Source organism: Ceratotherium simum, chromosome 6 (assembly GCF_057802395.1).
Source record: "Ceratotherium simum simum isolate JZ-2026a chromosome 6, ASM5780239v1, whole genome shotgun sequence".
In the NCBI taxonomy this organism is placed as follows: domain Eukaryota; kingdom Metazoa; phylum Chordata; class Mammalia; order Perissodactyla; family Rhinocerotidae; genus Ceratotherium; species Ceratotherium simum.
Window position 1 is genome coordinate 28,604,195 of NC_141905.1, and position 12,704 is coordinate 28,616,898.

Sequence of the window (12,704 nt, forward strand, 5' to 3'; positions counted from 1 at the left end):
TGTATATACACACACATATATAAAGATGTGGTGTGTATATATATACACATATATATGGTGTCTGTGTATATATTTATACATACACACACAATGGAATACTACTCAGCCATAAAAAAGACAGGGTTGTCCGGTTTGCAACAACATGGATGGCCCTTGAGGGTGTTAGTTAAGTGAAATAAGCCAGACAGAGAAAGAGAATCACTGTATGATTTCACTCATATGTGGAAGATAAACAAACACATGGACAAAGAGAACATATTAGTGGTTACCAGAGGGGAAAGGGGTTGGGGGTGGGCATAAGGGGTAACGGGGTACATATATATGGTGACTGACAAATAGTAACGTACAACTGAAATTTCACAATGTTATAAACTATTATGACATCAATAAAAAAAATTTATTAAGGAAAACAGCATTGTGCTCCTTTTTCTAAAATTTTCCTTTGCAGTGTTATCAGATACTTATATGTATAAGATTATATCTGTTTTATCAGAGAAAATGTAGGTTAGTCTGCTTCCCCCCCCACCAAAGCCCCAGTAGATAGTTGTATGTCATAGCTGCACATCCTTCTTAGTTGCTGTATGTGGGACACGGCCTCAGCATGGCCGGAGAAGCGGTGTGTCGGTGCGCGCCCGGGATCCGAACCCGGGCCACCAGCAGCGGTGCGCACACACTTAACCGCTAAGCCACAGGGCCGGCCCAGGTTAGTCTGCTTTTGACCAATAGTTTCTTTTTAAAACTTTACTCTTCTGGAAGCATGACTTCTAGCACAATATTGATTTATTTTCAGAACCATATATTCAGAGGAAAATGTAGTAAGGTTAGTAGTTTTTATTTTTTATTGTCTAATTTTATTTTATTTTTTCACATAACTGGTCATTTTCTTTTTTGTTAGCGTCTAAAAGGGAATTATGTGATTTTCTTTATAAGGCAGAAAAAGAGCCCTGTAGGACATGACTGTCTCCTTTTTGATATTATTTATAAAACTTTTTATTATGGAAAATATCAAACAAAAAATAAAAGTAGTGACATAATGAGCCTCCATGATGCGTTACCCAGCTTCAGAAGTTTTTAACACTTTGCCATTGTTGTTGTCTTTGTTCCCTCCACTCTCTCCTTTTTGTTGTTGTTTTCACTGGACTATTTTAAAAGCAAATCTTAGACGTCATGTCATTTTATCCATAAATAATTCAATATGTATACCTAACTGATCAGTCAGGTCCTTTTTTAAAAAAGTAATAAAACCACTTACTATTAACCAGTCTAACAAATTGACAATGGTTCCTTAATGTAATTTAACACCCAGTTAATATTTAGTTTCTCTGGTGATCTCAAAGATGGCTTTTTGCAGTTGCATATTTTGGTTTTGTCTTTAAATCTTTTATTCTTCCCTTTTCCCCTCATTCCATTGATTAGTTGGAAAAACCTGATCATATGTCCTGTGGAATGTACCACATTCTGGAGTTGCCTGATTTCTTTTTTTGTGTTGTTTAACTTTTTCTCTAACTCCTGTGTTTCCTACAAACTGGTTAGAGCTTGAGACTTGATTAGATTCACGTTCAAGTTTTTTAATTAACTCCACAGGTGGCGATCTGAACTTTATGTCGAATTGTATGATCGTACACCTGATGTCTTGTCACACTTTTTGTGATGCTAATTGATGAGTGGCTTTGGTGGGTGGTCGGAGACTGATACCTCCACATAAAGTTCTCCTCGAGTTTCATCTAATAGTGTTGGCAGCCTTTGATGATCATTGCCTAGAACTATTTCATAAGGGGTTGCAAAATAGTGATTTTTCTCCTTCCATCATTCTTTCTACTTTTATTAGCTGGAATTCTATAAATGAGAACTTTCTTTCGGGAGCCATTTGGCTACCCTGAACTATAGTTTATACGTGAAAGCAAGATAAATCTTTGATTCTTTTGTGTCAATTTTCAGGGTGATGAGTTGATGTCATAATAACTTCAGTAGTGACTAGTGATTTTTATCTGAAGTATCATTATAAACTCATGGATTTTTATGTATTTTTGTATTTCAATCCATTTATATTCATTATTTCATTGGATGCTCAGATCATCCCATTTTAGGCCTCTTTAGATTGGCTAATTTGTCTTTTTGAAATGATCCTATCGTTCTTTGCTAGCAAGGGAGCTTCCTTGCTGTCTGGCAGTTTCTTCTAGGCGTATCTTGTAAATTTCTACCCCGGAGCAGGAATCAGGCATTTATATAATGAGCCTTGATTCTTTTTGATGGAAAAATGACACTTAGGCAGCAGAATCTGGCTAGGTTCTAGGGATGTTTATTGCTATTGACTTTGTCATTGATTTTAGGTCTTCAATGGACAGAGACAGGAAATATGTGAGTTCATATTATTAATTCCAGTTCAGATTTACGGTTACAGAGTTCGTACTTATATCTCTTTTGTGGTGAAGATCTTGATTCCAATGCCATTAACATAATTGCTTTTTTGTATTAGCCTATAATATGCCTAAAATAATTTTAAAATAATAGTACCTGCATTATTAATAACATTAAGACTATTGAATGTGGTTTATTTCTTTGAGTTTTTTATCCTTAGAATGTATTATGCCAGATATGATTGGTCAAAATATTGTTTTAAAAACACCTGAAGTAATTCTTTTCTTTGTGTGGTTATGTCCTCATGTTAAACCATTGGGTTCATTCATTTCAATATTTTCCTCTCATTTTTAGGGATTGTTCTTCTTCTTTTATTATTATTATTTTAGTATTATTATTATTATTTAATATTTTTGTTTCTCTTGATTACATACCTTAGAGTGAAATGGCTGGGCTGCATGGTAGATATAGATTTAACTTTTAAGAAACTGCCAAATTATTGTACCATTTTATATTCCTATTGTTACTGTGCAACGTGGGGCCTTCTGCTCACCGCAAGACGTGCCAGTAGTCAAGAGGCAAGGTGGTAGGAGATAAAGGACTTTCTTATTACAGCTTGCCATCAAGAGGGAAGATGGCCGACTCATGTCCAAAAGAACCATCTTAAGGGGGCACAACATCTTACAGCAGTTATATAGGCCATCCGGTTATTGGGGAGGGGGTTAGGAATGTTGACCTTCTGGTGTTACAGACTGGGAGTGCCACACCAGATCTTTCAGTTTTCACTGATGATAGCTGTCAGTGTAGATTCTCTGTTCAGGGGTAATCACATTCCTAAGGAACTCAAAAAAAACAAAGTTATCATCTTATCGCAGCTGGGGTACGTGCACAAGCAGGGGTCGTAAAATCTACAGAGCAGTTAGATCTCCTGCAGGGTGCATATCCAGCTGGGTTAGTCTGTCAGAGGTCACTCAAAGTTACAATAGAGTTTTTCTTTTCTACAATATGGCTTCCCTTATATCAACCTTGTCTTGAGCCAGTATCACTATCATCAGTGTATAAGAGTTCCAATTCCTCCACATACTCATAAACACTTAGTATATTCAGTCTTTTTAATCTTAGCCAATCTAATGGGTGTGTAGTGGTATCTCCTTTGGTTTTAATTTACATTGTTATACTTATGTCAAAACTGATGACTAATGATGTTGAAGATCTTTCCATGTGTTTATTGGCCATTCATATCTCTTCTTTGGTGAAGAGTCTGTTCATATTATTTTGAGTTCTAAGAGTTCTCTATATATTTAGGATGAAAGTGATAAATCTTTATCACTTTATCAGATAAATGTGTTGTGAATATTTTTAACCAGTCTTTTTGTCTTCATATTAGTGCCTTTCAAAGAGCAAAAGTTTTAAATTTTGGTGAAGTTTAATTATCAGAAGTTTATTATTATTGTTAGAAGTTTCATAGTTAAAGATTTCACCTTAAGCTACAGGATACATTTTGAGTTGACTTGTTTATGATAGGCAGTAAGGATTGGTGTTTGTTTTTTAAAATATGAATACTTAGTTTGTTGAATAACATTTATTGAAAACACTTTCCTTTCCCTGTTGAATTGCCTTGGCATCTTTGTCAAAAATCAGTTGGTCTATTCCTTGATTCAATTCTGTTCCATTGATCTTTCTGTCTATCCTTAATATCAAACAGTGTGAATTACTATAGCTTATAGGAAGTATTGAGATCAAGTAGAATAAGTCCTCCAACTATGTGCTTTGTTAAAATTGTTTTGGCTATTCTATATTCTTTGAATTTGCATATAAATCTTAGGATCAGCTTGTCAGTTTCTAAAAAAAAAAAAAATGCCTGTAGGAATTTTCATTGGGATTTTGTTGAATCTTGGGGAGAATTTGGGCAGCATTGCCATTTTGACAATATAGAATTTTTTAATCCATGAACATGTTGTCTCTCTCCATTTATTTAGGTTGGAGAAGTTGGGGTAGAAGACAAGATATTTTGACATTAATGTTAAACCACCATGAGTCTCACAATTACTGTTTGACTATTGGTGTCAACAGTTGGAAAAAATTCTCCTCTCTTCATTCTCTTTCTCCTTCTTTTTCTTATTCTTCTACATCTTTTTCACTGAAAGCAAGTTTATCACAGGCTGAGTTTTTAATTCATATTCTATCTTTATCCTCTTCTACTGTTCAAAATTTTTATATTTTGGTTTCTGAATATCTACTATATTTAGAAATGTTTTGACAAATGAAGCATGTTAACACATGGTCCAACATAGGAACATGAAACTGTAACTAGCATGGTGGACAGTATTCATTTTGGGGCCTGACATAATACCTTTTTCTTTGGATTTCCATGAGTATCAAATGAGATAAAGCATGTGAGAGCTAAAACTGCAAAATGCTGTTATTAATGTTTTTATTTAAAAGAGATGCCCAATAACCTTTTTTAAAAATTAAGATATAATTGACATTTAACATTGTATTAATTTTAGGTGTACAACAACATAACTTGATATATGTATAGTCACATGCCGCATAATGAGGTTTCAGTCCGTGACAGACTGGATATATGACAGTCGTCCCGTAAGATTAGTACCATATAGCCTAGGTGTGTACTAGGCTATACCATCTAGGTTTGTCTAAGTACACTCTGATGTTCGAACAGTGATGAAATTGCATAACAACCCATTTCTTAGAACGTATCCTCTTTGTTAAGCGATGCATGACTGTGTATATTGTGGAATGATCACCACAATAAGTTTAATTAACATCCTTTACCTCACATAGTTACAAAATTTTTTTTTCTTGTGATGAGAACTTTTTAAGATCTACTCTTTTAGCCACTTTCAAATATACAATACGGTATTGTTAACTATAATCACCATGTTGTACTTTACATCCCCAGGCTTTATTTATCTTCTGATTGGAAGTGTGTGCCTTTTCACCACCTTCACTCATTTCACCCATATCATTTTTAATTATGTAAAACTTTTTATAATCTTTCAAAGTCCAAACTACACTAAAGGTCCATTGACAATTTCATTTTCATTTCTGTCTTCCTCAGCCTGTTCCTTTCTTCTTTCTCTGTGTAACAACCATTTTATTAGTTTTTCTATTTCCATTGTTTCTTTTTGAAAATATAAGCAAATGTGTATATATTCCTGTTTCCCCTCAACATAAACACAGAAAGTACATGGTATAAATACTTTCTGTACCTTGGTGTTCATTTATTGATATGCCCTAGATATCACTTCATATCATATATAGAAATCCTCTTCATTTCTTTTTACAGATGCATGTTACTCTGTTTTGTGGCAGTATCATAGTTTACTTAAGTAGGCCCCTATTGATGGACATCTGGTTTGTTTGCAGTCTTTTGCTATTATAAAAATTCTGCTGTCAGTAACCTTTTGCATATGTTATTTTGTATTTTTGCCAAGTGATCTTTGGGACTTTTTTTAGAAATGATGCCACTGAATCTAAGAGTAAATGCAGGGATAATTTTGCTAATATTGTCCTAATTTTCCTCCGTAGTGGTTGTATCATTTTGCATTTCCACCAGCATTATATGAGATTGCCTGTTTCCCTACAGCATCACCAAAAAATATCAAACTTTGAGATTTTTGCCAATCTGATGGTTCAGCTTTTCTTTAACTTAGATTGGCTCATATGTCAACTAATTTCTTTGTTTATCATTCTTTCTTGTACCTCAGACTTTCCTTTTGGAATTATTTTCCTCCTCCTTGAAACACAAACTTAAGAAGCCCTCACATGTGCCATGTTTGGCTTGGCGTTCCCTTGTGCTTCTTGAATCTGAAGTTTCATGTGTTTTAATTCTGGGAAATTGTCCATCATTATTTCTTTAAATAGTGCCTCCCCAACATTTCTCTCTGTTGTCTTCTTCTGGAACTCCAAGTAGGTACAATTATACCTTCTTATTTTTTCTTCCTTGTCTTTTAACTAACACTTCATATTTATCCCTCCTCTCTGCTGCATCTTTGGTAGTTTATCGTATGGTAGTTTATTTAGCTCTCTTCTAGGTTTATTATTCTCTTTTTTTGTGTGTCTAACTTGCTGTTTAACCTGTCCAAAAAGTTTTTATTTCGTTGATTGTATTTATCATTTCTGGAAGTTCTATTTTCTTCCCCATTCAGATCTGCCTGGTCTTTTTTCGGGTATCTCATATGTTCATATTTTCTTTTTTTTTAATTTCTTTAAACATTTTAATCATAGTTTTTTTGTATTCTTAATCTGGTAAAAACCAGTATCTGAAGAACTTCCTTTTTGGTTTTGGCACCAAGAAATTTGCTTAATTCTTGTAAAGTTGGCTGTAGTATGAGTGGATAATTGTTATGTTTTAGCCAGCATTTCTAGGTATTTTATATCAGAAGATTTTTTTCTCCTGCCAAGCATATGTGGTCCAGAAGTAATTCTCTTTCCGTTGCTTAACATCATATAAACCCAAAACAACATAAAATACTCAGCCCTTGAAAATCTCCAAGTAACTCATCTGATTTACTGTTTATAAAGATGGAATGTTAGATGGTTGCTGTCATTTTCTACATAACATTAAGTGTTATACTTTTTACATTTATTTCTTTCTACAGTTCTTTATTTTTTCTTTGTTCTTATAAAAGTAATAGTAATCGTACAATATTTGAAGAGGTAAAATGGTATAAAGATTTAGGAAACAACTTGCTTATAATCCATCTCCCAGGGTAACAGTTTAACATTTTGACATATTTCTGTCTAGATTTTTCTGGCTTTCCTATATGGCTTTTGAAATTATCTTTCTTAATGAAAAATACTATTCCATTATGTTGACCTATCTGCCTTATACATATCGTTGGTTTTTGCTTATCATAGTTTTTAGCTATAATATTTGGTTCAGCTACAAAAAAATCATTTATACAAGAAGGTGTTTCTTCCCCAACCTCTAGTATTAACTCAAAAAAATAATTGAAATAATATCAATTCATAGCATATAAAATTATTATTCTTGTCTCATGTTGCTGAATGTCTTAAAAGTAAAGTTACCAGTTTACTACTCCCTCTGCCTATTAAACTTTACCATTTTATGGTATAATATTAGGAGCACAAATTTCTGGAGTCGTAATGTGCAGATTCCAATTCTGGCTCTTAGCTGTGTGACCTTGAGCACAATAGTTAACCTCTCTCTACTTTAGTTCCTAATCTGGATTGCTTTGAGGATGAAATGAGTGACAAATGCATCTTTAATAAGGCATTAATAACTAAGACCTCAATAAATGTAGGCTATTGTTTAAAAATATTTTTCTTCATTGTTGTTTTAATTTCATATTTCTTTAATGATTAATGAGGCTAAATATTGTCCCAAGTGTTTTGGTTTTCTATTTATATTTTATTTCATGTGAACTGCCAACTATCTCCTTTTCTTAAGATAGAAGTTTCACTTTAGAAACCAGTTGACATGCCAACACCAAAAGCACAACTGACAAAAGAAAAGATTAATAAGTTAGACTTCATCAAAATTAAAATTTCTGTGCTTCAAAGTACACCATCAAGAAAGTGAAAAGACAACCCACAGAATGGGAAAAAAATATTTGAAAATCATATATCTGATAAAGGACTTGTATCTAGAATATATAAAGAACTCAATTAATCAATAATAAAAATATGAATAACCAGATTTTTAAATGGGCAAAGGATTTGAATAGATACTTTTCCAAAAATGATATACAACTGGACAATAAGCATGTGAAAGGATGCTCAACATCATCATTAGGAAAATACAAATCAAAACCACAATGAAATACTACTTCATACCAGAATGGCTATAATAAAAAAGATGGAAAATAACAAGTATTGGCGGGGATATGGAGAAATTAGAAGCCTCGTACATTGCTGGTGGGATTGTAAAATGGTGTAACCACTTTGGAAAACTGTTTGGCAGTTTGTGAAAATGTTAAGCATGGAGTTGCCATAGGACCCAGCAATTCCACTACTATGTAGATACTCAAGAGTAGTGAAAACATATGTCCACACAAAAGTTTGTATGTGAATGTTCACAGTAGCATTATTCATAAAAGCCAAAAAAGTGGAAACAACTCAAATGTCCATTAACTGATAAACAAAATATAGTCTATCCATATAGTGGACTATTATTTGGTAATAAAAAAGATGCTATACCGTGGATGAACCTTGAAAACATTAGGCTGAGTGAAAGAGGCCAGTCGCAAAAGACCATATATTGCATGATTCCATTTATATGAAATAACTAGAATAGGCAAATCTGTAGATACAAAAAGTAGATTAGTGATTGTCTAGGGCTGGGGCAGGGACGGGGGCAGATAATGAGTATTGACTGCTAATGGTGACGGGTTTCTTTTTGGGGTGATGAAAATGTTCTAAAATTAGATTATGGTGATGGTTGCACAACTCTGTGAATATACCAAAAACTATTCTTTAAATGAGTGAATTTTATGGTATGTAAATTATATATCATTAATGCTGTGAGAAAGAGAAAAGGAAGAGGAAGGGAAAGGGGAAGGAACCAACTGACAGGTTTGCCTCTCTTCCTGTCCATTCATCTCTTGTCCAGATTCTTGGTTAGGAATAAGATAGATATATCTCATATGGTGTTTCCTGCTGTGTTAGAAAATTGCATGCTTCAACCTAGTTGGTGTTTCATTTTGGTATGATGGCTGATAATTAAAGTCTTGGGTTCTCTAGGTCCCATGTACTCTATTAGCTGTGTGATTCTTGCCGTGTTTCATTACCTTGTAGATTTTTCCTTTGTTTATAAACTTAGGATAATTCCTCAGAGGGTTGTGGGGAAGTTCAAATGAAAGTGAGATAGCACTTTGAAAGCTATATAGTCCTAAATAAATATAGAGTATATTAAGATTCCTAAAGTTCTCTGTATTTTCTCTCCATAGGAGTAAAACACAAATCTTTTCTAACAGTTGAGGACTGTTTTGAGTTGGGCAAAGTGGCCTATACGGAAGCAGATTATTACCATACAGAGCTGTGGATGGAACAAGCACTAAGGCAGCTGGATGAAGGCGAGGTTTCTACCATTGATAAAGTCTCTGTTCTAGATTATTTGAGCTATGCAGTGTACCAGCAGGGAGACCTGGATAAGGCACTTTTGCTTACAAAGAAGCTTCTTGAACTAGGTATGTTAACTTGGCCTAATTCAAAGTTACAGATATATTGGGGGATATATATGTATTAATTATAATTATACGTGTAATAATTATAATAATGTATATAAAAAGTACCAAAGCTATTTGATGATTTATATATAATTCTGAGATATATGTGTAATTCTGATATATGACTATATATCTCATCATATGGCTTTGGTACTTGTTGTTTGTTAAAGTCACGAGCCTCATCTGTCAGACGTGCTTTATCCTCTCTCTGTTTATCCTCTAAATAAATGGCAATTGATTTTTTTCACCTAATACTACTACAAGACTGGCTGTGTTTCTCTGCTCTGTAGTCTTCAGGAATTATAAAATTGGGACCTAACCTAGCTAACTCAGTCAAAAATGTTTATTTACCATGTTGCCATATTAAATATTAACCAGTTTCCTTTCAAGGATGTTTTTGGTTTATTACATTTCATATACAAATATAGTGATTTAAAATAGACTGAAAATATATTTGATTGTCATACTCAAATGTTAGAAAAATATGATCTCTTATGAGAATTTTACCACTAGTATTTTAACAGAGATGTAGTGTTGCTCTAAGTATGATACAGGGACCATATGCATCAGAATTACTTGGATGCTTATTAGAAATGAAAATTCCTTGATCTCCACCCCAGACCTACTAAATCAGAATCTCTGGAGGTGGAGTTGTGTGCTGATAAATTTAGGTGGCTTTGGTATATAACAAAGCATTAAAACTTCTAAAAAATAAATTATTTTATGAATAGATAAATATATTTATGTTAGAAGAATCAAACAATTCGAAAAGATTGGTCATCTGAAAATAATCCTAAAGGATTGGTCATCTGAAAATAAACCCTTTTTTTTTGAGGTAACATTGGTTTATAACATTATGAAAATGAACTTATGAAAATGAACTTTTGATAATTAGGTTATTTCTTAGTTGAGTGAATTAATAAATTAAGATGTTACTTCAAGTACCCTTTTTTTCAGTATTTTTTTGGTGATTTTTTTTCTCCTGACTTAAAAAATACTTGACTCGTTGTAGAAAAATTTTAAAAGTAGAAAAAGATATAGAAGAGTCATCCATAAGCCAATCACCCAAAGATACCCACAAAATTTTTCTTACCTTGAAGTATACACTCCCTTCCCCCTGCAAACCACACTTTTCCCTTTTCTTTTACAAAATTAGGCTCATATTGTATATCACAGCATATATTGTGAGCAGTTTCTCAAAGACAAGAAATATTTTACACATCTAAGGCTAGATTTCCTACACACTTCAGTTCGTGTCACATGTGAAGTTTCTACGTACTGTTCTGCCTTTTTTATTTGTGTATGTGTGTGGTTGTTTGGATTATTTTTTCTCCCGGATGGGTGGAGTAGTCCTCCTTCCCCCCTAAAAGATAGCTAAAAATTGTGACTAGCAATTCAGAGGCAGTTAGTGGATTCTGGCTTATTTGAAAATTATATCTTTAGTATCTCTTTTCTGTGTCACTTAGAATTTTGGGACTGAAATCCACTCAGCCCTCAAAAGTAGGCTGTGTTCTACGTTTTATAATGTATCTGTGGTAAAGGTTGCTTTTGAACTGTATACTCTGTTTTCTCCTGGTGATTACATTTCAGTCTCAGAAAAATCTTTTCCATTGCTTAAAATAAGTAGAATGAGTAGTGTTTTAAAATTCATTTGACATCAAATTGATCATAGTTCCTTTGGCTGATTAGTAAGTTCTCAAAGTAGAAGCAGTAATTGCTACTTTGAAATAAATGGCTGTTTCCATCTCCAGACCTCTTTTGTAAAGGGTGACTGTGTGACCTGATGTACTGGAGGCAGTACTGGTTTACACCTTTTGTTTTGGTATAATAGTTTTTATTAGTGCCTCCTTTCACTCTCAAAAGCATCTGATTTGGAAGGTAAATTATATGGTCCTCTATTTTTATATTACTGTATTCTGTTGCTTGAACAACTGTAAACTTACTCATGGACGTGCTTTCTTTTTCTTCTAATAGATCCTGAGCATCAGAGAGCTAATGGTAACTTAAAATATTTTGAGTATATAATGGCCAAAGAAAAAGATGACAATAAGTCTGCTTCAGATGACCAATCTGATCAGAAAACCACATCAAAGAAAAAAGGGGTTGCTGTGGATTACCTGCCAGAGAGACAGAAGTACGAAATGCTGTGCCGTGGGGAGGGTATCAAAATGGTAAAGTGGAAAAGTCAATTGTGTGTGTGTGAATGTGTGTGTGTATGTGTTTGTACATAGTTCTAAAGAGAATCAGAGTTCTTTTGTATTTAAGCTTATGTGATAAAAAATCAGAATTACTGCATAAAGTATTACAGTATGCCACATCACCTTATTGTAGGTGTGACACTGAATATGCTCTAATTGTTAGTAAAATAGCTTTAAAATAAATCTTGTGAATCATATACCATTACAGGTATTTTTAATAATATTACTCTTTTCGTAGATCAAAAGAGGTTTTTTTTTTTAAGGTGAAGGATCAGATAATTCAAGGGAACTGATAAAGTTTTTTCTTATATCTTAATGCAAAAGAGATTTCAGCAGTCTTAAGTAGAAATTATATACTATTCTAACCCATCCTATGAAACAATGGACTCATCTATACAATAATCTCTTGTAGTTTTGCTCCTAGACAACCTTGACAAGATTGCTTAGTGAGATGTTTTAGTCTATTTAAGAAATATTAAAAATGCCGAAAGACTTTGGACAGATTTTGGCTTTAACATTTATTCTTTAAAATACTCAAATGTATCTATAAATCCCTTTGTTTATTGTATATCTATATTTATGTCTTTATAACTCAGTGTACCAATGCTTCAGGATGTTACTAGATAGTAGGCCAAAAACAAAAAAGTTCAAATCAGGGAAACGTAGGATTTTGTTCAGCCTCAGGACTTTTCAGAGCCTTTTCATGATAATGTACATTATGGATATGATAGACATTGTTTCCCAACATTAATTGATCATGGAACCCTTTTTTAAGGCATATCATGTGGTACTAGTGTTCAGCTGAATACAGGCATATGCAGAAGGAGTTAGTGAATTTTTGAAGTAGGTGCTTTTAAGTGTAAACATTTGAATAATGTTTAACTTTTTCTCTACTACTGATAAACTCAAGCTGGGCTTTATGTTTCGATATTGA

General features: G+C 33.4%; 1 protein-coding gene across 3 annotated transcripts in view; it reads left to right on the forward strand.

The window, feature by feature from the left end:
* The window catches only part of P4HA1 (prolyl 4-hydroxylase subunit alpha 1), an 86,960-nt gene that overhangs the window by 39,485 nt on the left and 34,771 nt on the right, over window positions 1–12,704 (forward strand). For all 3 annotated transcript variants that reach the window (XM_004426988.3, XM_004426987.3, XM_014784876.2), the window contains 2 exons: window positions 9,294–9,533; window positions 11,547–11,743. In XM_004426988.3, the coding sequence (XP_004427045.1) occupies window positions 9,294–9,533; window positions 11,547–11,743 (437 nt within the window). The remainder of the gene's footprint in view (window positions 1–9,293; window positions 9,534–11,546; window positions 11,744–12,704) is intronic.